The following is a 27,416-nucleotide window of genomic DNA, read 5'->3' as shown; positions in this document are numbered from 1 at the left end:
GACAGAGAAAGGCTCAGAGACTCACTGACTACACATCAGCATCACTACAGGTGACAGAGGGGGTGTTGGTGGGGATGGGGTGGGTTAAGAAGATCGAAAAAAAAAAGTAGATATATTTTTCATGTGCTTTTGGCTAGCTTTAACTAAAGGAGGGAAACTCAACTGAACTCTCCGATTGTATAGTCTTCACTGCTATATTGGGTCTTATTTAAATAAAACACAGATAAATAAGTAATGTCTGTTTCTCTTAGTAGTGTAAGGCTCTCTTCCTTACGTCACTGACTGCTTTTTTCCGTAGGTGGGCACAGTATACCACTGGGCCTCTCCAGTAACATTTGCTTTGAGCGATTGATAGATGATGACACCTTTTAATTGTGCAAAGAGTTGCGGGGGCTTATCTGTTTAATATGATCAATTTAAATTCACAGTTGGGTTTTGTATTTTTCCCCCCCCTTCCTTCAAAACGGTGTCAGTCCTATCGCTGTAATCATAGTTCGTGGGAGTGCCTTTCATGTACAGTGACTAAGTAACGCACCCCAAACCCCGAGATACCCTTTCCGAAAACCTTGAGGATGTGATTTTGCTTGCATTTTATCTGTATGATGGATCTGAAAAGAACCCTTGAAGCTACAGAGTGCTTACCTAGGATAGGTAACTTAATTAATTTCAACAGTTCTGGAGTTCAGAACAGAACAGAACTAAATCGTACTAAAACGTAAAGCTTTGTGCATATCAGAAGATGTGTCATAATAACTTCGATGAGATCAACCTACAGACAAATAAAGAATGACGGGTTACTCGTGACCCACCTATCCAGTGATGTATAAGAATATTACACATCCTGTGTATTTTAGGTCAACTTTAGACTCTCGCAACATGAGAGATAGCTCAGGCGTAGAAAGTCTAAAGTTTGTTGAAAGATGAGTCAATCAGATGTGAACCAAATTTCTATTTCTCTTTAATCTGAACTTTTCCAATGGTGGTGGTGTTGTAATTGTTATCATCGCATTTAAGAGCGAGCATGAGGAACCGCAGGAGTGAGTGAGAGATATGTAGGTGTTCCAGTGACGCCTGCTTCTAAGCCGTTTCAGACAAAGTCACACAAAAGGAGACCCATGCAGACAGGCTGTTCAATTGCAGCAATTCGCGTTTGGCAAACGGGAGACGTAGTATGTGAGGCTGTGAAATTGATGCTTAAAAACCTCATGGCCGCTTTTTCAAGGGAACGTTCATTGCTACGGCATTGTCTCTAGCTTAGTAGATTTAAGGGTCTAATGAGTTCTAAATCTATTCCCCAATAGTTCAGATCTGGATGGCTGATGTGTATGCAAATGCACGCTGCAACCAGATCACTTCATCACCTGCTAGCGCACGGTCTAGGAGTCTTTACTCAATTATTATTGTTATTGTCACATCCATTAAGTTGGAATTCTTCATGGTGGGAAATATCAGGCACCTGCACGAGTTGGAGTAGTGGTGGTTCATGTCATCTAGCTCATACAGCTAGCAGGTTTACAGCACTCCAGATAAGACACTCATTGTAACTAAATAAAATTGGTCAAAGCCGTTATAAATCAGTAACTTCACTGAAAGGTATTATAATGAATAAACATTAACATACTTCCTATAAAAATATATCTCTAATAACAACTTATACCACAAACTTAGAAATACCTTCCTGGGTTAGTTCAAAGTCTGTATCAGTCAAAGAGAGAAAGACATGAAAATACTATAGATGTTTTCTTCACAGAAGCATTGCTTATCATACCTAATTAAACTACAAAATGGATTTAAAGTGTAATTTGGAAAAACTGAACTTCTAAAAACAAATCTCTGCTCTTTATTGAGAAGTATAAACCTGTATAAACATGTTTGGGCTACAGGAAAGGAAGCAGTTAAGCTTGGCATACAAGGATCAAATTCTATCAAGTGGGATTCATGAGTGAAATATAAATTAAAGAAGGAAAGAAATGAATGCAGTAACCCTTGCTGAAATGTAATCTGTGTCGCTCGATTGCTGTTAAGGGGGCATCATCCATATCTTCTCATTTCTGTCTTCTTATTGCCCTGTGTCTACAGTTCCCATACTGGAAGCATATATTAAATAAGACTGTACACTGTATCTAATCCATTGTAATAGTTCTGATGTTATTAGTGTATTTGCAAAGCATGGACCAGAGCAGATAAGCACATTAAAACACGGAGGGAGAAAACTGGTTGCAGCCATACGGCCACTCGAGAGTACGTCACAAATTGAAAACACTGCTATTGAATAATAGACAAACAAAGGAAACAAAAACAAATTAAAACAAACTGAGACTAATGAAATACTGTCTTCAAAACCCTCACAAAAACAGCATATCTGAATTGCACTCAAAAATTGCCCGTCGTTCCGTAGAGAAAACAACTTATCCCTTAAAGATGTCAATTAAGACACTGACATAATATATTTTCAGGCCGCGTAGCTATTTTAAATATTCAGCTTCACCTAATGAGGTAAAAGTGCTACAATTATTCACGATTTAATCATCTTACAGCACACGGAGAAAAGATTAACCTTTTCCTGGGCGCTAGGCTCTGCTTCAGGCTGATTTTCAGGGATTTGAGGATTTGGGGGAAATGGCCAATAATACTGCGGCAAAAGTGTCCACTTCAGCATGGCAGGGGGTATATATACATAAACAACTAAAAATGAAACACCTGCTTAACTCAGAATAAAAGGTTTCCAAGTCTTAAGAAATTGGTAGGCTGAGGAAGACCTTTACATCCTGCTGGATATGGGCTCTCCCGGACCTGGAGTCTGCAGGTTCATATAAAACACTGGGCTTCACATGGGTTAGAGCAGTGGCTCTCGGGGGCCCCACTGTGCTGCTTGTTTTTGCTGCAGCTAATCTCAGAGTCACTTAATTGTACCCTCAAATGGAGTAACGACTTGGCCAATTGGAGCTTTTAAGTTATTTTAAACAGTTGGGAAAATATAAAACCAGTAGGAAAGTGGGGCCCCAGGACCAGGGTGGAGAATCACTGAGTCAGAGAGTGCAATTCACATTCCCTGAAACAAACCGTTACAAAACTCAAGCTTCCTCCCCAACCCGATAAAAGGCAGCTCTTGCCTGTTGAGTCCCTGCTTCTGGAGGCTGCTGAGATGAGGGGCTGAGAGGAGAATGCCAGAGCACTCAGCAAAGTCAACTGCTTCTGCATGTTCACTCCACCCCTGGGGCACCAGACAGCAGTAATTATAGCCGCATGATTGGCCGTGGCATGTGATGGTGATGCCTGTCACCCCCTGTGGAGGGGTTAAACTGCCCAGCTAGGCCCTAACAGTCACCACAGACTCCCTGCAATCCCCACCCCCCCCGAGTGCTGGCGTATTCAAACCCTTGGAAGAAAGAGAGTTAGCCTGACAGTGAACTTTGCTTTTGGCAAGCGCTGCCGTCATTTGAAAGCAAGCTTTATACAAGCCGATAGAGATATATAAGCCAAGCTGCTGTGCAGAGTGGCGGGTCTCTGAAAGCTCAGAGGACAAAGACTCCTGTTTGTCAAGGCTGGTTTACCGCAGGCGGGGAGAGGGGCAGTTTGTGTGAAAAAGGAAGAAACCTTAAAAAAAAAAAAAAAAAAAAAAACTTTCGAAACTATAAAAGAAAAATGAAACCCTCAAGGGGCACACTTTGCACTCTGTCCTTGGCCAGTGCACGGTTTGCACGTTTCCCAACTGTATGCCATGTTGGTGTGCCTCAGCTCTTTGGGTTCTTTTGTAAGGAGCTCATTAACTGTCATTTCCCTCCACAGTATGTTTTGTCGCTTTTTTAATTCCTTTTGTTTCCAGAGAACAGTGTGCTCAGTCTGCACCAAATGAAGAAGATAAGAGGACTGTAAATTAACAACATCTGTAACACATGGTGCAAATGACACCATGCTTAGGAGAAAAGCTGGATCACACTGTATTTAAGCTAATGATAATTTTTTTTTTTTTACATCCCAAAGGTTGTAGTGACCACACAAATCTATTACTAAACCACACTATTCAACAACTCTCTCTCTCTCTCACACACATTAAGCACAGAGCTGGATTGAGGGCTTATGCTTTCATCAGCTGTCACAGGGGCAACCAGGAGTCCTGTTTAATTTGTATATTTAAAAAGAACTTAACTGCAAGTCTTTAGCAGTGTTTAGTATTTGAAACACAGGGGATGTGGTGATGCCCATTCTTAACTTTGAGATCAATATGGAGGATCAATTAAAACATCAACAACAAGTCAATGTAACTTTGGAGGAGTTTCGATGTTTAAAAGTGATTTCTCCCAGGAAATAGGCCAGAGTCCTCCTATCAGATCATTTTAAGGATTTTCTCCTTTCCTTTCACCTTTATTTTAATGGTCTGAACTAGGCATAAACATTGACAAAGACGTGTTTTGTTTCAACTCGTGTTATTTGCATGTGAAGGGGAACGTTTCCACAGTTGTAAGCCTCGTTGTGTGTGGACTGAAGGGCAAGACCGAGTTTAGACTCTCTCATCTAATAGAAGAGATTCTAGAATGAATACATCAGAACATATCCTGGTGCAGTTTAAGCAGATTCCATTTTAGGGGCCCCAGGGCCATCTGATTCATAATTAGAGTCATTTATTCAAGTTTCTCTGTAACTTGCCCTGAACAGACACCCACAGTTTTGGTCATTTGTCAAGACTGCTCAGCCGCACCAAAGCAGGCCTGTCCACTGAAGTCAGAGAAGTAGTTTCAATAGAGCTGAACAACGCATTTTTGCTTTACCTTCTCTGCAGACAGGAAATATACATACTCTCTCTAATAGATATTAATTCAAGCCTCATTCACTCACCAGCCGTGGAAAATTTTGTTCTTTGTGTCTGATTCCAGGACGTGCCCAGGGGAGGATGAGTGAAACTTCAGTATTTCAAATGACTAGAAACAATAAGTAAAACAATATCCCTAAAGATACATTGCTGGGTTGAGTCTTTACTTGCTAAAAAAAGAAAATCACTATAAGTATATAAAAATACAAAAATGAAAAAATGAAAAAAAAAAAAAAATCTTTAATCAAATATTGATGATTTAAAAAGGGGGCACTAATTTGGTATTTGGTGTACAGACATTAAGCACATTAATATTGCAAGCCATTTAAATTTAAATAAGGCTTTTTCTTAAAAAAAAGTTTTTAAAAGTCTAAATAATTCAAAAGGGAGAGAGAAACATTAAAGCGCTGGGAGTTTAAAAGAGTCAACCGTTCAAAACAAGCTAAAGTCTAGTAATAAGTAGAGCCAGCTGGAAAACAGAGCAAGCTGTAAGTAAGTAAGTAGAATTGACTTTGAGTCGGTAGAGGCTAAAACACAGAGGTACATAGTTCAATACAGGCTGATTGTGTGTTTACTGGTATTACAGCAGCCTTCCGGTTTAGAAGGCACCCTACATTTCACCACCGGTTACCAATTTGGACTGGTGCTTGGGGTCTGATTTAGTACACAGTAAGAACAGCTCTGCACTCTAACTGGTTATGAACATTACAGTGGGATATGGCACAGGTATTCTGAGCATCACTTCCTGTCTCTGACAATGAGTGTGGAGATGCTGAGTTCACTATTGCTGTCTTTAGTGATGCCACTTCATATATTGTGCATCAGCCAGATGGAGGCGCATACATTTTCAAAACCCTGCCACAGAAAACTGAATATTGTGCAAAAATAAGAGGATACAAATTGAGAGACAGGCAATGCATTATTCATCTTTTCTATAATTTAATTTTTAAGAGCATCGAAGGCATTACAGGTTTGGCACTTTAATAGACTTGGGTAAAAATGTATTTGGACAATTCTCGTCAAGTACTTTAAAGGTGAGAGTTTCTAATCGCAGCTCCAGTTACCCTGAGCTTAGTCACTCTCACCTGCTCACAATCTTTTTAACCCATTCGAAACTGTCGTGCTCAAAGCTGCAGAAGACCATGAACGGGAGAGTCGACTGAATGGCATTGGCAGAGGGGTGGGATGTAAGCCTCTATTCACCCCAGAGACCTTCCAAGTATCTGCGGATGTCCATGCACTCAAGTCTGAATACTGGATGACAATGCAAACCGAGAGGAACCAAATGTAGCAAGAAGCTTCTTTTTTCATGTGGCAGGAGAAACAAAGAGCTGGGAAAGCCGGGAGAGGTAAATGGAGGTACAGGCATTCAGTATGAACAACTCTGTGGTTAAAACGGCATTATGGGAAGCAAGTGGGTCTGAATAGCTTAGCGGTTAGCACATGTGCTGGGCTGCAACACGCTAGTTAGCTTGAATGTTGCAGAGTGAAAGTGAAAAGTGAAAGACCCACTGTAAAAGCCATGGTGTGTTGTGGGCTCTGACAATACACACAGGAACATTAGTGTCAGCCAATATGCACGGAGTGGCCAGATGAAGTATCCTGTCTCCAGCATTTGGGATTATAAGGAGCTATACACTCACCTAAAGGATTATTAGGAACACCTGTTCAATTTCTCATTAATGCAATTATCTAATCAACCAATCACATGGCAGTTGCTTCAATGCATTTAGGGGTGTGGTCCGGGTCAAGACAATCTCCTGAACTCCAAACTGAATGTCTGAATGGGAAAGAAAGGTGATTTAAGCAATTTTGAGCGTGGCATGGTTGTTGGTGCCAGACGGGCCGGTCTGAGTATTTCACAATCTGCTCAGTTACTGGGATTTTCACGCACAACCATTTCTAGGTTTACAAAGAATGGTGTGAAAAGGGAAAAACATCCAGTATGCGGCAGTCCTGTGGGCGAAAATGCCTTGTTGATGCTAGAGGTCAGAGGAGAATGGGCCGACTGATTCAAGCTGATAGAAGAGCAACTTTGACTTAAATAACCACTCGTTACAACCGAGGTATGCAGCAAAGCATTTGTGAAGCCACAACACGTACAACCTTGAGGCGGATGGGCTACAACAGCAGAAGACCCCACCGGGTACCACTCATCTCCACTACAAATAGGAAAAAGAGGCTACAATTTGCACAAGCTCACCAAAATTGGACAGTTGAAGACTGGAAAAATGTTGCCTGGTCTGATGAGTCTCGATTTCTGTTGAGACATTCAGATGGTAGAGTCAGAATTTGGCGTAATCAGAATGAGAACATGGATCCATCATGCCTTGTTACCACTGTGCAGGCTGGTGGTGGTGGTGTAATGGTGTGGGGGATGTTTTCTTGGCACACTTTAGGCCCCTTAGTGCCAATTGGGCATCGTTTAAATGCCACGGCCTACCTGAGCATTGTTTCTGACCATGTCCATCCCTTTATGACCACCATGTACCCATCCTCTGATGGCTACTCCCAGCAGGATAATGCACCAAGTCACAAAGGTTGAATCATTTCAAATTGGTTTCTTGAACATGACAATGAGTTCACTGTACTAAACTGGCCCCCACAGTCACCAGATCTCAACCCAATAGAGCACCTTTGGGATGTGGTGGAACAGGAGCGTCGTGCCCTGGATGTGCATCCCACAAATCTCCATCAACTGCAAGATGCTATCCTATCAATATGGGCCAACATTTCTAAAGAATGCTTTCAGCACCTTGTTGAATCAATGCCACGTAGAATTAAGGCAGTTCTGAAGGCGAAAGGGGGTCAAACACAGTATTAGTATGGTGTTCCTAATAATCCTTTAGGTGAGTGTATAATGACATTAGAGACCTCAAACTGTACTGATTAAGCATGTATAATGAGTCTCACTAGCTAATTCTCACTGTCCATTTGCTGAGTGGGACATATATTTTTTGTAAAAAGATATTGACTAATTAGATATAGAATAACAAAGAGTTTTCAAAGAGTCATTAAGAGATGAATCCACTGAGGGAGTTTTTTAATGTCTTAGATTTCTGTGAAGCCTATACTTTTAAAATATATTATACATATACTACCAGCGGTGCTTAAAATACCATGAAATGTGCTGAGATAGTCCGCACTGCCAAGAGATCTTTATTTATTTATTTTTACCCTTGAAGCGAAAACAATAAACACAGTCAAAACCCGGCAGCAGCTGAGATTCACTGAACAGAACACAAGCTGACCTGAGCATTACATTCTGCACCACAAACCATCGCTTCCACGCCATACCCTGTCACTTTTGCGTGGCCGTGCCCTAACTCTCCCCTAGTGACAGGAATACTGCTCTTGTCCGCACTGATCTCAAAATCTCCCACTGATAGACAACAGTTGTTTTAGCAAGTGACCCTTGTCGGCAGTAAAGCAACTGTGGTGTGTGAGGGCTCTGGTTGTGCATTGCTGTCTACTACACAAGGAGAATTAGTCCTTAATGAAAAAACTCATAACGCAGTCCTGAAAACAGGATCCCCATCCCTAGTCTCATGCAAGTATTGTTTACTTTGTAACTATGAGAGTAGGGAGACACGCCCCCAGCCCCAGAAGAGAGAAATGTTGACGCTTACTTGGATCCGACAGGATGGAGTCCGTCTTTGGCAGGAACTGGTCACAGCGCACGCCCTGGTACCCCTCTTTACACCTGGTAGAGAAAGACACGGGAGAGCTCATGACAACCCACAATGCTACAAGACAAAAAGCACAAGAACCTACACACACACAAACACAAAAAGATAATTTTCTTCGTTGATATTTGTATCACAGGCAGTGATGAAGGACTGGAGAGTTTGCATTTCTCTTGGCAGGGCTATCAGGTACAATTGAATATAGGGAAAGGGGGAAGACAGGAGTACGAGGTGAGTGGCAGGGATTTGCCGTGAAAATTGAGTCCAAAGGCAAGACATGGTGGGGGCTACTGGTGGGGCAACTGCCAGAACACCAGGCTGGAGCTGAAAGGAGTTTACACTGTGAACTGCAAATCGCCTGAGCAAGCCTGTGGCACTGAAACTTAATTCTGTCTCGACGATTCATAACACAGTGGTGATTTACCAGAGGAAAAAAAGAAAAAAAAGAGAAAAAAAGACTACAACTTGGACTGGAGCAAAACTGGAAGGAAAAACGGTTTCCATCTAATTAAATTGAGAGATGTGAGACATTTCAAGCGACTGGGAGGCAGACTGTGCACAGAATAACCAAGAAGCCCTGCAAAAAGTCACAGCCGGTTTTCTCCTGCTGCCTGGGCTCAGAGAACATCACCTGTGTGAAATATTTAAGAGGAGCTGGGGGCCTGTCTCCCTCTTTATCTCTCTCTCCCCCTCTATCTATGTCTGTCTGTCTATCCCTGTCTATCTCTCCCTGTCTGTCTGTGCCTGTCCCTCTCTCTGTCTGTCTGTCCCCGTCCCTCTCTCTGTCTATCTCTCTTTCTCTCTCATACATGAGAAAAATACACCAGAAGGAAACTTAAAGCTGTATTTATAACTTTAACTGAGCACCCAATATACTGTACAAACTGGAAATTACGTGTATAAAGCACAGTATTTAAAACATCACAAATGAAATTCAATATAAACAGTCAACAAACTGATTTATTTTTCATTGCTTTTATTGGAACATAATCCAGGGAGAGCTGTTTTGGTATTGAAGCCTTGACATGACATGCCCTCTAGAGATACACGTTTTTATTTAAATTTTTTGTTCAAAAAAATTTGTTCCACTGATCTGTTTGAACAGGCACACCTGCAGCCGAATATTCATTAGTCTTGGCAGGGTAAATGGAATTGTTTCCCCGTTTTTCAAACAGGCAGACTCGATCGAGCACTGTTTAGTTTTTTAATTAGCACCGAGTAATAAATTAGCAGGAACAAATAGGGCGACGACTGGGGGGGGATGTGTATGTCTTACAGGAACTTCACACAAATGCCCGGTTCTGAGGAAACTTTCCTATGATACTCCTGACAAAAACAAAACACATCTATACTGATTGGTTGACTGAGGTGTAATGCTGATAGGAAATGGATGCCAACTCCATTCAAGATCTGAGCAATCAATTTATATAGTGGTTCCCCACCATCTGCTCGATTTATTGTTATGTAAATACTAACTATGTGTTAAAATATAGTTGTTGTGATCATACACGGGAACGATTTCAGCTTCTGATTCATAACTATTAATTAATAGAGTTTTAATCTCCACATGCCGCTTCACAGTCCCATCTTTTCATGGCTTCCAGGTCTGAAACATCGAGGCTGGGGTGCGATCTTTGATGTCTGCGTAGCGTAATGCACTTGTTAATCACAAACTCCATATCCTGTCAGTCTCTGGCGGAGCGATCCACTAATCACAGTCACTTCTCTCTCTGCTGATGAACACAGCAAAATCTATTCGTCAACACAGCCCACTGCAGAAAACAAGACACGCCAAGCATTAAATGTTTAATCGGAGTGACTTGGCAGCCCGGCAATAGAAAGGAGAAGTTTCTAAACAATTGTGTTTTTCAGCAGTAACTGTAGCAGTAGCAATATGAGCTTACTGTTAAATCTAACATCAGCACTCTATATATTGGGATTATCCTGTCCAATTTCCCTTTCACAGTGTCACTGGAAACCCTTTGTTCAGTTAGCAGTCGTATAAAGTGCAGCAGGGTGTTCTTGGCTTTTATCTAATGGAAGTCAAAGTGTGGAGCTAGGACTTCTGGTGACCAATCATCCAGGAGTTTTCTAAATTCGAAAGGAATTCAAGACGAAGCTCTCCGTCTCCTCTAATGCAAAGCCTAGTTTATCAGGGTTGTTTAAAGCAGGATATAGGATATGGTACTACTTTGTAACAAAGCCATTTGCTTGACTGAGAAAAAGCTCAGCATGCATCAGACAAATTTGAAGTGTTTACCTAGTTAGTAAGCTAAAAAAATAGCTTGTTCCTTTTTTTTCCACCTTTATGATTATGTGGTGAAATTTCTGAGAATTCAAGCAGTTGGAAACCTTCACAAGATAAAATAAATAAATAAAAAAATTCAAAAATCTATGTAGTTTTCTTCAGAGCTCGACACAGGTGCAGTTCACTAAACACTGTTATACTGCCCTGTGAAGACAAGAATATAATTGCTTTCTATACAGTAATAGGATTTTACTTGTCTCAACATTTCTTCAGTACTGGACCTGGTATTTAAAAATAAAAATAAAAACCTCTCCCACATGTTTTTCTCATTGGTATGTCGGAGATGTGACTTGGCAGCAGACTTGCTCAAAATAAAATTTGTTCTCCATATTCATATCCCTTGTCCTGTCAGTTTTTATTTGTGGGGAGACGGGAGTGAAGCAGACAGATTTAATCTGACAGACCGTGTTTTTACCCTTCATTGAAAACATTTAGCCCAAGCCCATATTTCAATACCCTTAAATAGATGCGTGTGGGGAGCCAGCAGGTCTATGGCAGGCCTTGCGTTGATTGAGACACTCATGTGAGAAAACATGCCTGTGTTTTACCACCAACTTGTACATACCTTCGCGGTGCTTGTACACCAGTTCATGTTTGTGCTCTAGTGGGCTCCGTGACTCCCTCTGCCCCATTTCCAATTATGACATGTGCCTGGCAAATGCCTTTGTCCGCTTTAAAAAGATACGACAACATATAATGGTATAATTGTATGCCATTATTACAATTACTGGGCTATTTCAAAGAGTTGGCCTTCACTGAAACATGTCAGCCCACATTTTCACAGGTTACCTGGAAATACCTAAAGCTACAAATCCAGCAACATGGATACAGAAAAGATTTGGGTTTCTTCACAACCAATCTTTATTATTATTATTATTACAGATGTGATAAACACAGGACTATTTCCCCCCCTCTTCCTTATATAAGAGCACTTCCCTTGTTTCTCAATCTACTGTGTAACAATTATGTTTTCACCTGTCTTATGCTGTGTTATCACTTTCAGCAGTCCAAACACTTGCACATAATTGTTTCCTATTTTAGCTCCCCCCCTTCCCCATTTCGGCGATTGAAAGGTAAGAGCAGACACTTTCTCCAGAGGAAGTGAATTCATCTAGCACAGTAATCCGATCAACATTGGCCACCCACTGGCCTTTGTTCCTCAAGCCTAGTCTTGTGTATCTTGTAACAAAGCATTGGGTGTCCTAGCCTAGTTTTCCCACTGCACTGCTTTCAGATTCTAACACCGACTTCAAGACCTCGACCAGAAGACCCGAGGCCAAACGCATCAAACATTTATCACTTCATTAAGCTTAAACCTGTTGTTGTTAGTTTTATTCTATGAAAAAAACAATACAGTGACGTTTGAATCCATCGCGAACCCCTTTTCAGAATGTTAATGTCAGACTTGTGTGGTGCATTGCAGCGAATGAATTACGCCCCTAAGTGTTAAAAGAGAGAAAGCCTGTTGAAGACCTATTTCTAACCCAGCAGGGTCTGCTGTCATTAAGTGTGTGACTGACACTGAGACCGCTATGACACAAAGTGCAGCAAGTTAAACCGAAGATTGCAAAGGCCATTACTCTAAGTCCCAAAAAATATAACTCCTTTCAGGGATAATTCCTCAGTGTTCTCCCTTGATTTCCTGCGTATTTCATATTTCCTGAACTTTAAGCAGCTTAACTGGTTTCTCTGAGCACTGCATCATTAGAAGTCCCCATATTCTCCTCTGCAGAACTTTGAGTTATTTCTTGCCACAAAGTTTTCATGTTGAAAAACTGAACATTAGTTGAGCCACACTGGACACAGACATATCATTCCCTTTGCAAACAGTCAGGTGATCTCCAAAGTCAGTGGATCTGGATTTTGTAGCCAGACTCTCAGGAATCATAGGTGTCTTTCCTCCGAAACCCCAGGTATTGCCTTTCTGAAATGGCGCAGGCTGGTGCCCTGTACTCTGATACTCACTTTCACCTGGTTCGACCCTGACCTTCCTCCAGACAAGCGAGACAGTAGCAGACAGCATTTGTCTTTTTTTTCTCCAAAGGGAAGCATAAACTGTCTGTTAAATTATGCCACAAAAGACTCGTACAGAAGCCTGTGCTATTTTGTCTTTGTCTGTTGAATAGCAAATCAGAGAAGCACAAAGAACGGTGTAAGATCGCTCTCAGATTTCCAGCATTGGCTCTTATCTATCAATCTGCGATGTTAACTGTGATTAGCTCCAGTTCCACTTCAACACTGCATACACTTTTTAACCAAGTGGCCTTTAAAAGTCTTTAATTCAATTGGTCACTCTGGTTGAATCACTCTCATTTGACTGGATTTGTTATTTTTGGTCATCGTGTGTTTGTATTGTTCTTTATAGAGTGCCTTTCCTATGCTACAGCATACCAAGGCACTGCACATGAATAGAATGGGGGAAAAAAAGATATAATGACAATACGAATAAACACAGTAAAGAAAAAACGACAACGTATATACAAAAGGCATGTAAAAAAGTATGGACAAAAAGGCTAAGGCTTAAGTGGGTTTTTAGGCTTGAACTGAATACAAGAATAGACACCGCATCTATAATAGTTGGTGCGTAGCTTTGGAACATTGTAACTTAAAGCTCTCAACCCTCTGGGCTTACAGGACTGGTTGCGTATCCTGGAGCTGTCTGCTCTCTGTGATTTGGGGGTGGGGGGGTCGTTTCTCCTTAGATGCTCTGTGTTGCACCGAATAAACCAAGAGGAGCAGCTCGGCGTTGGAGGCGGCAGCTTCCCCTGCAGCACATAAACCTGGGACACGTGGATAAAAGAAATCCAAGCAACCAGAACTGACGTCTGGATGGAATTTGCCCAGCCAGCCGTGGCCTGATTCTCCGACTTTGTAGTCTGATAAAGAGTAAATCTGTCACCGGATTGAAACTGTATTGCCGAAAGAAAAACCCAAAGTAAAGCACCATTAAGCAACAATACTTAAGTAATCCAAAAGCACTCCCCATTTCAAGTGTAAATGTGAAAAGGCACGGCAGAAGCATGGGGCTATTTTGAAAACCCTTGGCGACTTTTCAATTCCGCACTCTTCCAAGTTTGCCAACTCAAGCTCTTAATACAGACCAGGCTGAGCGCATCAGAAATGCTCTGTGCTTTCGTGAGTTTCTGGTATGAAGTGTCACTGGAGCAAGCGGTAACAAGGGGTTTAAAAAATCATTGTCTTATCTCTTTTTTCCATAAAAAAACCTGTTACCTCTGTGCTGACTATATAACAGATCTTCATTTGCATATTTAAAAAGGAAGATGGGAAAATAACCAATTCTACTTCCCTTAAAGATTTATTATTATTATTATTATTATTATTATTATTATTATTATTATTATTATATTAGTAGTAGTATGATTATGTTCCCTTGGTTTGCTATATTGCATTGTAGAGTTTCACATTTAAAGCTTAAGAAATAATAATAAAACATGTTGACTGGTACAGGAGTGTCACTCAAGACTTCCCCAGCTCACTGCAGGAAGTGATGTCACACTCAGGGAGCACAATATTTTAGCCACACCCCTTGATACAACTCTCTCTTTCCCTCTATGTACAGTATAGACGTGTATAAGTGCATGATTGACTACTGTATTTATTTTTTAATCAAACAAACTATATGTATTTATTTATTCACTAATGTATTAATTTCTTCAGAAACACTGTTCGGTTGTTCTTTAATTTACATGAAGCACTTTTTACAGAGACTTTATAAACATTTTGTCAGATATATGGTGGGAAGCATGTAGGTGTTGCATAGATTACAACATACACCTGTTCTAGCAGTAGACTGTGCTGCTAAATCCCTTCTTTCCTCACACCAATAAGGTGTTTTTTTAAGTAGTTACCTTTCTTGATTAGTTAATTGGCATTGTAAATATACTAATAAAAATAAAACAGACACTTGTGCAGTGAAGAAATAACAGGGAATAAAAACAAAGCAAACGTACAAGAGCACTATTAAAACTACCATCTTATATCAGGATGTGTGAGAACAAATGAAGCGCAGAGGTAAGACTGCATCAAAGCTGCAATCTGCCGGCCATGTGTGACTTGTGGGATCAGCTGTGTTGTGCTGGCTAAGAAAATAAAATAAAAATACAAATAAAAATACAAATAAAAATAAAAACTGCTTGCTCAGCTCCTCATGTGGAAAATCACCCCCCCTTGGAGTGACACCCAGTTCAAAATACAGCATCCATCAAAACACATATGATGTCCTGACTGATTACAGTGAGCGGGGAAGTGAAACCGTCCAAAATCTCTGAGTTTGAAAGGAAACTGGAAAATCAGTGAAAGCTGTACATATACAATATATATATACACTCACCTAAAGGATTATTAGGAACACCTGTTCAATTTCTCATTAATGCAATTATCTAACCAACCAATCACATGGCAGTTGCTTCAATGCATTTAGGGGTGTGGTCCTGGTCAAGACAATCTCCTGAACTCCAAACTGAATGTCTGAATGGGAAAGAAAGGTGATTTAAGCAATTTTGAGCGTGGCATGGTTGTTGGTGCCAGACGGGCCGGTCTGAGTATTTCACAATCTGCTCAGTTACTGGGATTTTCACGCACAACCATTTCTAGGGTTTACAAAGAATGGTGTGAAAAGGGAAAAACATCCAGTATGCGCCAGTCCTGTGGGCGAAAATGCCTTGTTGGTGCTAGAGGTCAGAGGAGAATGGGCCGACTGATTCAAGCTGATAGAAGAGCAACTTTGACTGAAATAACCACTCGTTACAACCGAGGTATGCAGCAAAGCATTTGTGAAGCCACAACACGTACAACCTTGAGGCGGATGGGCTACAACAGCAGAAGACCCCACCGGGTACCACTCATCTCCACTACAAATAGGAAAAAGAGGCTACAATTTGCACAAGCTCACCAAAATTGGACAGTTGAAGACTGGAAAAATGTTGCCTGGTCTGATGAGTCTCGATTTCTGTTGAGACATTCAGATGGTAGAGTCAGAATTTGGTGTAAACAGAATGAGAACATGGATCCATCATGCCTTGTTACCACTGTGCAGGCTGGTGGTGGTGGAGTAATGGTGTGGGGGATGTTTTCTTGGCACACTTTAGGCCCCTTAGTGCCAATTGGGCATCGTTTAAATGCCACGGCCTACCTGAGCATTGTTTCTGACCATGTCCATCCCTTTATGACCACCATGTACACATCCTCTGATGGCTACTTCCAGCAGGATAATGCACCATGTCACAAAGGTCCAATCATTTCAAATTGGTTTCTTGAACATGACAATGAGTTCACTGTACTAAACTGGCCCCCACAGTCACCAGATCTCAACCCAATAGAGCATCTTTGGGATGTGGTGGGACGGGAGCTTCGTGCCCTGGATGTGCATCCCACAAATCTCCATCAACTGCAAGATGCTATCCTATCAATATGGGCCAACATTTCTAAAGAATGCTTTCAGCACATTGTTGAATCAATGCCACGTAGAATTAAGGCAGTTCTGAAGGCGAAAGGGGGTCAAACACAGTATTAGTATGGTGTTCCTAATAATCCTTTAGGTGAGTGTATATACAATAAGTACATATATATGTATCTGAAATATAATATGTATATATATATGTGTGTGTGCATGTGTGTGTATAAATCATCCTCATCACCAACTCATGAAACACTAGATGATGAAGGCCTCCCCAAGATCTTTCCTTCAAGAATGTCTTCAGTCAAAATTTACAGCTACTGTTGCAAACATTTTCCTCAATAGAAGAGGAAAAGTAGTGATTTTAAACAGAAACAGTATCACACAAATGAAAACCTCGGAATAACAGATTGCATTTGAGAGAAATAAAAACAAACAGTGACCGTATGTATTATTAATAGCTCGGGAGAGATGATATGGATTTCTTCAGAGAGAACGTTTAGGGCCCTAATTTTAAGACTTTTTCTACTGCCAATAATATTGCTCTCTATTTTGCAGAAGGAAAGAAGCACAGAGATCTGGCACTAGACTAGTTTCTATTGCCGAGTTGATCTCTGTGGTCGCTTCCTGATTTACCATTGATAGGATTGAGGATGAGGACTTTGGACAGGAAATTCAATGTATTATAGATATGAATATATATTAATTATGAATATAGATTCAATTTGTAGAAGGCTGAAGTGTGTTTACATATGAAAGGACGTGCTTTGACCTTGCATGTATATTCACCCGCCACACAACGGGGTCATTCCACTCTATAGCAAGACTGACGAAAGGTCTTCATGTGGTAAGATTGTATGCAATCACTCTTAGTAGCGTGAATGCAGTCATAATAATGGAGAAAAGGTGTTTACTTGCTGCCTTTGTACTGTACTTAAAGCTCTGCAGACAATACCCTGCAATCTCTCTCTCAGAGGTGCTGCTGTCACCATGGTCTCCGCACGGTGACATTACCTTTCCGTATGCACTGTGGCAGCAGCAGTGAAAAGCTGTGTAAACAACTGTCACCTTTGCAGAGTTCAGGGCTGGGTGGATTTCTTAAAAGGCTTTCATGACTGCAACCCACACAGCCGGCTGATGCAGGTCGACTCCCCAGCGAAGTGAAGAACTGGTTCTAGGACTTCTAGCAAACACAAGGAGTCGAATATTGGGGATTGGCTGTGTGACCTTAATAAAGTTTAGCTTGGTTTGACTTGGGAGAAGGAGCTGGTTTCTCATTGTGTATCTGATGAGCCGTGTCTGTGGCTGCATCGGCGGCTCTGCTTGGCCCTCTGCCACTGTGCCATCCCGGCTCAGGCTAATTGGGACACAGTGCCACTCTCTGCAAAATCTTCTGCCAGGATGTGAGCACTGGTTCACTTTACAACCTATATGCTCTTCCGAGTTCGTTTGTTCTCCCCCCCTTTCTGAGGGATGACGGTGCGAGACAATTTCAAACGCATGTGCATCTACATTGCATCACTACAGTCACTGTATGCCAATTTCTGAATGTGTCTGTGCGACTTTGTATACTCCAATGCCCCACAATCCTTGTACAGCAGAATAGGACATTTAATGTACAGACAGGCTCAGGTTAGACTCAGGTTATTCTTTGGCCAATGTCAAATCTGAAATGTAAACATCCCTCAATAGTTCTATGACTGCGAGAGTGAAAAACAGTTTCTGTCAAACACCGTGATCCACATACAGTTGCATAATACAGAGAAAAGCCAAGTTAATTATTTTCCAATCCTTGGCTGTCTTCACACATTGCCACCGAGTTGCAGACAACATCGTTTTTGGCAACTGTCACAGCAATTAGCGAGAGGTAACGGGTTTAAGCCTCTCGTCACAAAGCCGCCTGGATCACCGAGATAGATTTTGGCTGCTTTCGCTTTTTCGCCCGAGACGGGGGCTGGGGGTGGTTCTTGTCACCTGCAGAGAGTTACTTCATGGAGTGAGAGCAAGACTCGGGAGTATAGTCAAGCCATCACATTACTTCCACCTTTCCCCTGCTGAGAGGGAGAGAAGGAGAGAGGGAAAGCGAGGCACGGAGAGAAAGAGAAATGGGCAGGGTAAGCTGTATGAACTCGACTCAAGTGCTGGCATAGGCCATAACTTACATCACTATCCTGCTACAGGCACACAGAGTGACAGAGAGTGACAAGGGTAACTGCAGCATTAAGGGTCATATGTACTGTATACTCAGAGCCCATTTAGTATGGCACTCCCATAGCTCTGCTGAGAAAGAGACAGGTGCCCCCAGCAGCAAACAATCTTAGTAAATTGACATGGAATGGAATCAATACCATTTAACAGTTGTTCCAGAGTTTACAAATGACCTTTGTTAAAATAAATAAATAATAATAACAACTGGGGAAGAAAAAAAACACTCAACAATTTATTTAAAGAGAACTTACTAAATATGCATTACTGTCTACATGGAACAAACATAAATCAAGATAATATAACTATGTATCAGATGTGTATAGTGTGCACACATGGCTATTTCTCAGATTAAATTATGCTCTAATGAGTATTCCACTCATAACTTCAGCTTGATGGGTTGTATTTCAGTTACAGCTGTGCGATGCATATTTTTAAATAAATCTGTGTTTTCTTTTTTTCTTCTCTCCTCCACACAAAAGAGACTTTTTTTTGTATCTAAACTCTATTCAATTATGGAAATGTGATGGGACTGGACTGCCCCTTTTATTGTCTAGATGTTAATAATCCCTCTGAGGTTAGTAATACTGGAAGATTTAAATCTGCATTCCTCAGATGTGCTCCCAGGAGTCTAAACAAATCCTGCAAGAAACCCTAAAGGATCCATTTACCTGCACCTTGGGTGACTGCGTTCAAAATGGCAATGTGGTTATGGGAGAGGGAATGTTAAGGGCTGTTTGCTTCTCATTGTACCCAAAGCCGTCAGTGTTATTAAGGGAAACATTTACTAAATATAACTGAATGTCCATTGTGCTCAAGCGGGGTCAGTTCAGACCCGCAATTCCCTCGTATGTTGTCACACTGAATGGGAAAGCAGAACATTTATAATTTTAACTTCTTTTGATCAGCAAAGTGAACAGCCTTCTTTCTGCATCTCTGATATCTACCTCCACAAGCTAACAGATTTAAAAAAAAGTTAATTTGTACCAGATCATTCAGTCTAAAATGCCCCAGGTTGAAAAAGATGATATCCAAGCAGTAGTCTTTAGTGAAGCAAAGCCGACGACTTGAACTACTAGGAAGCAGGGAGCAGACATCTTTTGAATATACAGTAAGTTGCTGACTTGCGTTTCCCTGGTCTTTTCTTCAGAGAGCTTTTTTTATGTGAATGGAAAATGGTGCAAAATGCAAAAAGGAGCACATTAATCATACATTATCAAATCACACTGAATAAGGTTCCTGCGACTAGTGCTTGTTTATATATCATTCTGGGCTTGTTATGGCTTCTTGCAAACATGACATGGCTCATTAAGACTGAATTGTCTCCATTTAGAGAATGTAAATGCACGGCTAGGACATGGACGCCAGGCAATAAGGTAGTGGTTATGGTCAGGCACGGGGCCAGCTGGCATAATTACGGCCTCCTCTCGTAGTTCTGCAAGAACATTGCTGTCCCGACCTGAATACGTACGATTCAGCTACTGGAGTGAAGGAGGGAAAATGATAGAACTGTAGTTAAGACCAACTGACCACAAAAATATAACTAGTGGACTACATCTGAGCTCAATTAGGAACACCAGCAATGGAAAGACATAATCTGGTGACCCAATGTGCCTTTTTATAATAAGGCTTCATATTAGTATACAGCCAAATATATTTAAAAAAAAATGGTGAAATGTGCAGGTTAATTCTACCGCTTTATTGCTACACACTGTGCCACACTGAGGACTGAGCGCAATAGATTTAAATGAATTTCCTGTTGCAAGAGGGAATCCAATGAAGGCAATCTCATCAATTATAAATAGACTTTGGGTTTCCAGTATCTATTTTTCTTATCACTGCTTGCTTTTAAATCTTAATCAGTTGCCGCTAAGCCGAATATGCATACTAAGTAGGATCCGATTGTCTTTAATTCGCTGTTGAGAGCATTGCTCTGTAAGAACACCAGCATCGGGATCTACAGCTGGCAGAGGGGGAGTTTGAAGTGGTGAGGGTCCGCGCATAGTGTGATAGGACAACTCCTGTGTTCGAGTGACAGCAACGCAACCAGTGACTTGATAGACAGAAGATAAAAGTAAGCTCTGTTGGGTTATTAACAGCTTCTCCCACAGTTTAATTATGAAAGATTCGACTCCCAATGCTTTTAAGGGGACATCACATCATGAAGAATAAATGCATTTAAATAAACAGTATGGTAGTAATTAAATTACTCAAGGTCTGGAAACACTGCAAATATGGTAAGTCTACTGTTAAATCCAAATACATTAACAGGTCTCGTATCATTTGACAACATCTAAAAGTTTGTACAGCTACCACGTCTCTTTCTGATTTTAATTAGCAAACTCAATCAGCTTCCAAATACGATTTTAAAGAAGTGCTGCCAGTGAGCAGTCAAAGCATGGCACAGACGTCGTCAGCTCGGATATCTGTAGCCCGAAAGTTGATTAAAAAGAAAAGATTCAGCAATCGTTTACGAATGTAGTTCATTAATGTTGTTTCACGATTCAAGACACGACTCGCATCAAATGTTGGAGGTTGGAGTCCTTGGTTCACATGTATACTGGTAATTTCTAATGATCCACCTATGCATTTTATGATTAATGTGGCTCGAGATAACCCACACACATATGTAGTGAAGGGGGTGTGACAAATTAAATAATTAACACATAAAAAAGGACTGGTAAATGTTGTATGAAGATTAAGTTTAATGTGCTATTCACAGCATATTTCATGGTGGGGAGGGGACACACTCTGTCAGGACATTTGAGTATGAGTATGATGTTTAGTCAGATTAAGAAGGAACTGGTAGGGCTCTGACCGCACATGCTAGAACCAGAAAATGAACTAGACCTGAAAATGCAACCCAAAGCTGGATCAATCCTTGGGAGTGGTCTGCATTCACACAAAACCCTAGCATTCTCTCTCCACTTCCCCCGATTAAAAAAACATATAAACCCATGGCCTGGGTGCAGCCAAGTGTGACGCAGTGTCTACCAGTTACTGTGCCACTGCAGTGTATGATTCTAGGTGCTGAAATGAAACGCGAGAGCTGAGGTTGCGCTGATCTCCGACCTCCTGAGATGAAAACATTTGTTACCCTTAGGTCCATCACAGGACAGGAGCAGAGCGCATTCACATCTTACAGTGAATTAAGAGTCCTCCCGGCTAATAAAGTTTACAGCGCATGTCACAGTAAAACGCAAACCAGCTCCCAGCCAAATCGCTAACAGATCAAGTGGCTAAGAGAGATGGAAGCTGGTGTGTTGAAGGGAGCAGGTCCTAAACCTCAAATATATTAATAAATAATCTGCTACTATGCATATACCCCATGAGTAGACAACTTCAACAATGGCTTCAGTGCAATTTCAGCCCAGGTAAAAGAGCTCAGGAATCCGATCTTATAATACACTCAGCTAGTTAGCTAACTCAGTTTATTCATATCTTCTATAACAAATACCACAAAAACAGGGATCAATAAGTGCTCAATAGACATTTAATTAACTAATACATTGACAAGCCAAGTAAAAGTCAATAGATATGCTGCAACTAATGAATACTGCCTGAAAGAGAAATTACCACTTTTATTATTCATATTTTTGGAGGTAATAAATGATCATGTCAGACAGCTGATTGATATGCTAATAGAATGACACTTTATGAGTTAATTAATCACATATCAGAAACTTATTTATGACAGTAGAAACAAGGATTATCTTCGAAAAACTAGTTTCTGAAGACCGGGAAAACATGTTAGTCATTGATCAGTTAAACAGGGCCCCTGCTCAGCTGAGGAAACTGGTTTACTCAGGTGCTCGTTTCATTACCCATCCTTTTTGGGGCTGACCACCCCTCTGTCAGGGGCTGCCTTATTAGTGCTGGGCGCTGCGGTTGCCATGGAGACCAGGGTGCTGCTGTAGTCTCAAGGACACAGCAGCTGAACAGGTGCTGGAGCGAGCGAGTGTATGTGTGTGGAGGTAAGGGGGGAGAGACAAGGGGACGTCGAATCATCACCAACAACCCACACCACTGACACACAGTGTTCTACCTCCCAGAGACAGGCATGCTCTTCTTAAAGGAGCAGAGTGCATCAAGTACAGGGGATGGAAATAAGACATTACAAGCTGCAAGCTCTGGTGCCTTTACTGTAAACAACAACAGCGTCCTGGCAGCATGCCCCAAATGAGTGCCTGCTTTTCTAACCACGCTGCTGTACTTTTGGTATCAATACAAACTGCAAACCCCACCCTACACATGTATATTGTAGATATAGAGATACACCAGACACTCCATTATATTTATAGATCTTTTCAGGCACTGTCTAAAGGATGCCAAAGGCGCTCCAGTTTGGCTCATCCGGTTGAAAGCCACTGCTCCGATCACTGGACGAGACCTGTAGTGCAGAAGTCATGGGTTCATATCTAAGCTAAACTCCCAGCTGAATGTTAGGGGATTAACACAGGATGACCCCAGACATTGCCCGTAGCCACAGAAGAAAAACCCTGTTTGTGTTCCTGGCTGGCCGTGCAAGATCAATATGCACAGTCTGGCCGACACCAAGCATGACTGGTATTTCATTGGCTTGGCTTAGGGGTATACAGCAAACTGCATCACAACGCAAAGCACAAAAGGGAGCAGACAGAAACACATCTGCATCTGTGAGCTTGGCCTTGTGAATAATGCCTGAGACAGAAAACCATTCAGAAGGGAGAGATCTAAACCCTGAGCACGGAAGTGTTCATTTCAACAATGTTGTTCATTTGAAAATGCATTCCCCTGTCCTCCCTTTCCCTTTCCATTCATACACTTAATTTTGTAATGGTTACGATGGCCAATTGCAATCTTAAGCAGATTACTGCTGCGCTGTCTGCCTATGCCTTCATACTACACCACCATCTCTCTGCAATGGTTCCCTTTCACTCCGGCTAAAATCTCCATACAAAATTGCAACACTGATGTGGCACAAAGAAGCGGCCGGTTGTACTGAGCTAATTGAGGCTCCATTGGATGAGAGCCCAAAATCTGGGAAAGCCCAGCCTGTCCCACTTCCCCTCATGCAAGCTCACATCTTAAACACCACAACTAAATGTTTTCACAATTGCCCTTTTTTCTTATTTTTTCCTCCACAGGAGCACTATAAAAGTATCCTTTTGAAGCAGCCTGCCCCTTAATGATGGAGTCTGAACTTTAAGGGGAGTTAATTGAATAATAAATGACCCGATCCTATCAAAAGCTGTTCAGTTGAACGCATCAAAAGGCTCAATGGCTCTGAGCTACATTAACTTTGCCGGTACTGAAGAGGGAAGGTGGGTTCTTCAATGGATCACAAGAGCTCCAACAATGAGATCCAACTCTGCTTTTAAACTAGACTTCAATAAAATTCTATTTCATCTCCCCCTTCACAGATTTCCAGATTACTGTGCGCTTAATGACAAACCCCTCACCCTGACAGTTTAATGGGAATTAAGAAACTCTGTGAGGAGAGACTGTACCGCAGCTGCCTTCAGTAAAGCTGCACAGTAGAAATAAGGCTCCCATAGCATAGCAGCTCTCGCCATTTCAGGTTTTACGAGCTGCAGGTTCTTGCATATAAGCCTCTGGTAATGTCGAGTGTGTTACTTTATTTGGAGCACATCTGCATACAGACGTGAAGTGAAAAACGGGTGGGATGATTCACACTTTACTACCAAAACGGAGATACTTACAGCTGTTATCAGCTGATAAAAGGATATCAGGGCAAAATGAAACCAGCCAAATCTCTCTCGGAAAACACTGAAACACAACCTACAAGAGAGGTACTTGAATTAAATCACTATCTTTCTTCAGAGAGCCAAACCAAATTCTCCAGCCACTGTGCGGTGTTTCAGACTGATTTTTCGTGCCAGTCTGCAGTAGTGTTGCTGTGTGAGGTGGGCTCTCTCTCTCTCTCTCTCTCTCTCTCTCTCTCTCTCTCTCTCTCTGTGACTGCCCTGAGTCATGCTAGTGCAACATAACAGGATCTGGAAACCCCAGACAAACACGGTTGACTGTGGGGTTCTAGTGGTGGTGACATCTCTTCACGTTGTCACATAAGCAGCTGTCATCCATAAGCTAGTTTCTAAAACCATTAGTGGGTAAGAGCGTATTCTGGCAACATAAGAAAACCTGATGCAGCAAGAAAGTGAAAACTGGTAAAAAAAAAAAAAAAAAAAAAAAAGCCACTAAGGCTGCAAAGAAAAATGAAGGAAAAAAGGAAAAATAAAAAAGCTGACTATTACAAAGACCAGACCATTGGCATGCAGTGCTGCATGGTTCTTTGACTGACAACACAGCCAACTTCAAAACCAAGTTGTAAAGACCTTAAGCAGGAAACATGGAGACAGACATCCTTCGAAGGACTTTAGGGACGTTCCCTTACTTCACAATACACTGCCTGAAATTAGAGATAGTCCCTTGCGATGCCTCTCGCCAGATGTGGAGCCTACAGCTACGAAATAAAAAATAAATGAATAAATAAAATACCTTTTATTTTTTTGTCTGTCATTTGGATATGAAACAACTTAACCCAGACGCACTAGCCATAAAATCTCATCCGGCTTGGAAAAAAAAACAAAAGCAGCAGCACTTTACTCCATTTCTGTTCAATACCCCTTGACAGTCACAGCTTTCTCCTCTCAAAGCCCAGCCAGTGAGGTAAAATCCCTTAATCTGTTTGTAGGGTTTGGCCAAGCCTAGCCCTGCAGAGACACAGGCCTAGATGTACGATGAAAGCCCAGTTGTAGCACAAACGCATTGCCATTAGCATATTTGCTGCAACAAGCCGCAAGATAAAAAAGGAAGATTCAACTATTTAAAGCAGGTAAAAGCCAGCCATTTCCATTTCGTTCAGCAGGTTTAAAATTGGACTGTTCTTGAAATTAAAGTAGGTGTGGACTGACCCAAGACATTTGTGATTATTACGCTTGAATCACACATCGCCATAGAACGGGAGGCTCTTCCACTTCTATTAATATTCTCAGAGTAAGTGGGAAGTTTCGAAGACACATGTGCTCAATCTATCTATCGCAACACGTGGGGGGAAACCAGAGACTTGAAAGACAATTCTTCTTAAGCTTTTAGGAACAGATAGGAATGTATGTATTCGCCTCAAAAAAGCATGAAGTACAACTGTGCAGATATAGAATGTGTCACAGCATAGCTTCCCTCCCCATTGTCCCTTCCGTACACCATTTGTCCAGGCAGGTGGGCAGCCCCAGCATGCATCTGTCCCCAGTATATTAATGATGGCAATGCCGTGCCACCAGCAGAGGGCGTAACACTACAATCACTTAAGCTGATTGGATTGATTTTATTGATTTCAAGTGCCACTCTAAAGGTTACACCCCCCCCCACCCCGTCTTACCTAAGTTTTCTCTGTGTGGAATCCATGCTTAACCCCCTTTTGAGTTATTTTTGAAAGTCTAGTTTGATAAGCAATATGTATTAGACTAAATGAACCAGAGGACAACATTTTACAGATGTACATTTCATGCCTTCAATTCCTGCCTTAAATTTCCTGCAGGAGGCCACCTGTCTGAGCATGCTTTGTTTATCAATCATCAAAGACTGTCAGGCTTTAAATAAACTGACTCCGTTTAGGGGATCAAATTGGTAAGACAGTTATCAGCAGAAAATGATCCAAATCTCACACTAACACACTGACTGAAACGCTGCCAGCCCACTGTCACTGTCTGATTACATCCCCATTTTATTGTTATTTTCAGATTGACATGTCTAGGGAATCCGCTCAGATAGGACGCCAGTAGTATATTAATATTGAGACTAGAACAAGCTCGTGGTATAATACATTGCATCCTTTATGTTGGGATATTAATGTTTTGGATTTATCTTTTGATTCTCTCCCTCCTAACCATGGATATCGACTCAGTTTACTTCATGGACAACAGCTGCCCCCGCATCCCATATTTCCTACCTTCTTTGTTTACTTCTGGTCCGAACAAAAGTGCCTGCTAATTAATGCAGTCAGCTGTCACACCACAATTTACACAAGTGGGCACAGTCAATTCTCCACAGGTACTTTAATTCACTGCTAGCACTTCTATTCAGTGGATTTAGACGACGCTGTCTACTGTATGTGCAGAACACCTATACTCTTCAACACACACCTGATACATCTTAACAAAATGATTTAGCAGCCTCCGCCATCAACCTCACAGCAGCACTTGATGTGAGTCGTCTTTTCCTTGTCCCGAAACTTCAATACATCCAGCTTCTATGCTGCATTAGTTCTGCATTAGTTGTAGTCTCCTGTCAGGGAACTGTGGCTGTACACCTTTCATTATGTATTTGTGCGAGACACCTGCTGAAGGCTAAAGAGGCAGATATTCAATTCTGCAGCACTCCTGCTGGATTAGAAACACATTCTGCCTGTACTGAGCAATTTTCCAAAATGTCACATATGCTATATATATACATATATATATATGTGTGTGTGTGTGTGTGTGTGTGTGTGTGTGTGTGTGTATATATACATAAGAGATAGAACAAGAAATTAATGGATCTGAGAACTAAACTAAATATGTAAGATCATTTAAAATATTAAAGTGAAAATATTAAAACGGCAATGGGCCAGACACATGGCAAGAAGAACAGATCAAAGATGGACAAAGGAAGTTATTGAATAGATCCCAAGAGATGAAAAAAGACCTAGTACACGACAACATACAAGATAGAAAGATGAAATGGTACACTTTGCAGGTGTGACATGGAAAAGTGAAGCTTGTGTAGGCCTTCATCCAGTAGTGGATTGATATAGGTTGATGGTGATTGTAATATTTTAACAAAATACAGGATGACACTTCCTCACGGCGACAGCGGTTTAAAGACGATACCTGTAATTTGCCTTCCCAACAGATAAGAACACTTTCGTTTTCAGTGAAAGATTGAAGAGCCTTTTTAAAGATTTTACCACAAATATAGTTTGTGGTTTTCTGTACTCTAGGATTGTTATCATTC

General features: G+C 41.4%; 1 protein-coding gene across 1 annotated transcript in view; it reads right to left on the bottom strand.

Moving 5' to 3' along the window:
• Positions 1-27,416, bottom strand: part of LOC136715880 (pro-neuregulin-3, membrane-bound isoform) — a 292,007-nt gene that overhangs the window by 56,257 nt on the left and 208,334 nt on the right. The window contains exon 3 of the mRNA XM_066693280.1: positions 8,440-8,513. Coding sequence (XP_066549377.1) covers positions 8,440-8,513 — 74 coding nt within the window. The remainder of the gene's footprint in view (positions 1-8,439; positions 8,514-27,416) is intronic.

Source organism: Amia ocellicauda, chromosome 20 (assembly GCF_036373705.1).
Source record: "Amia ocellicauda isolate fAmiCal2 chromosome 20, fAmiCal2.hap1, whole genome shotgun sequence".
Classification (NCBI taxonomy): domain Eukaryota; kingdom Metazoa; phylum Chordata; class Actinopteri; order Amiiformes; family Amiidae; genus Amia; species Amia ocellicauda.
The sequence above is the reverse complement of the archived record's forward strand: the minus strand, read 5'-3'. Positions and strand labels throughout refer to the sequence as shown.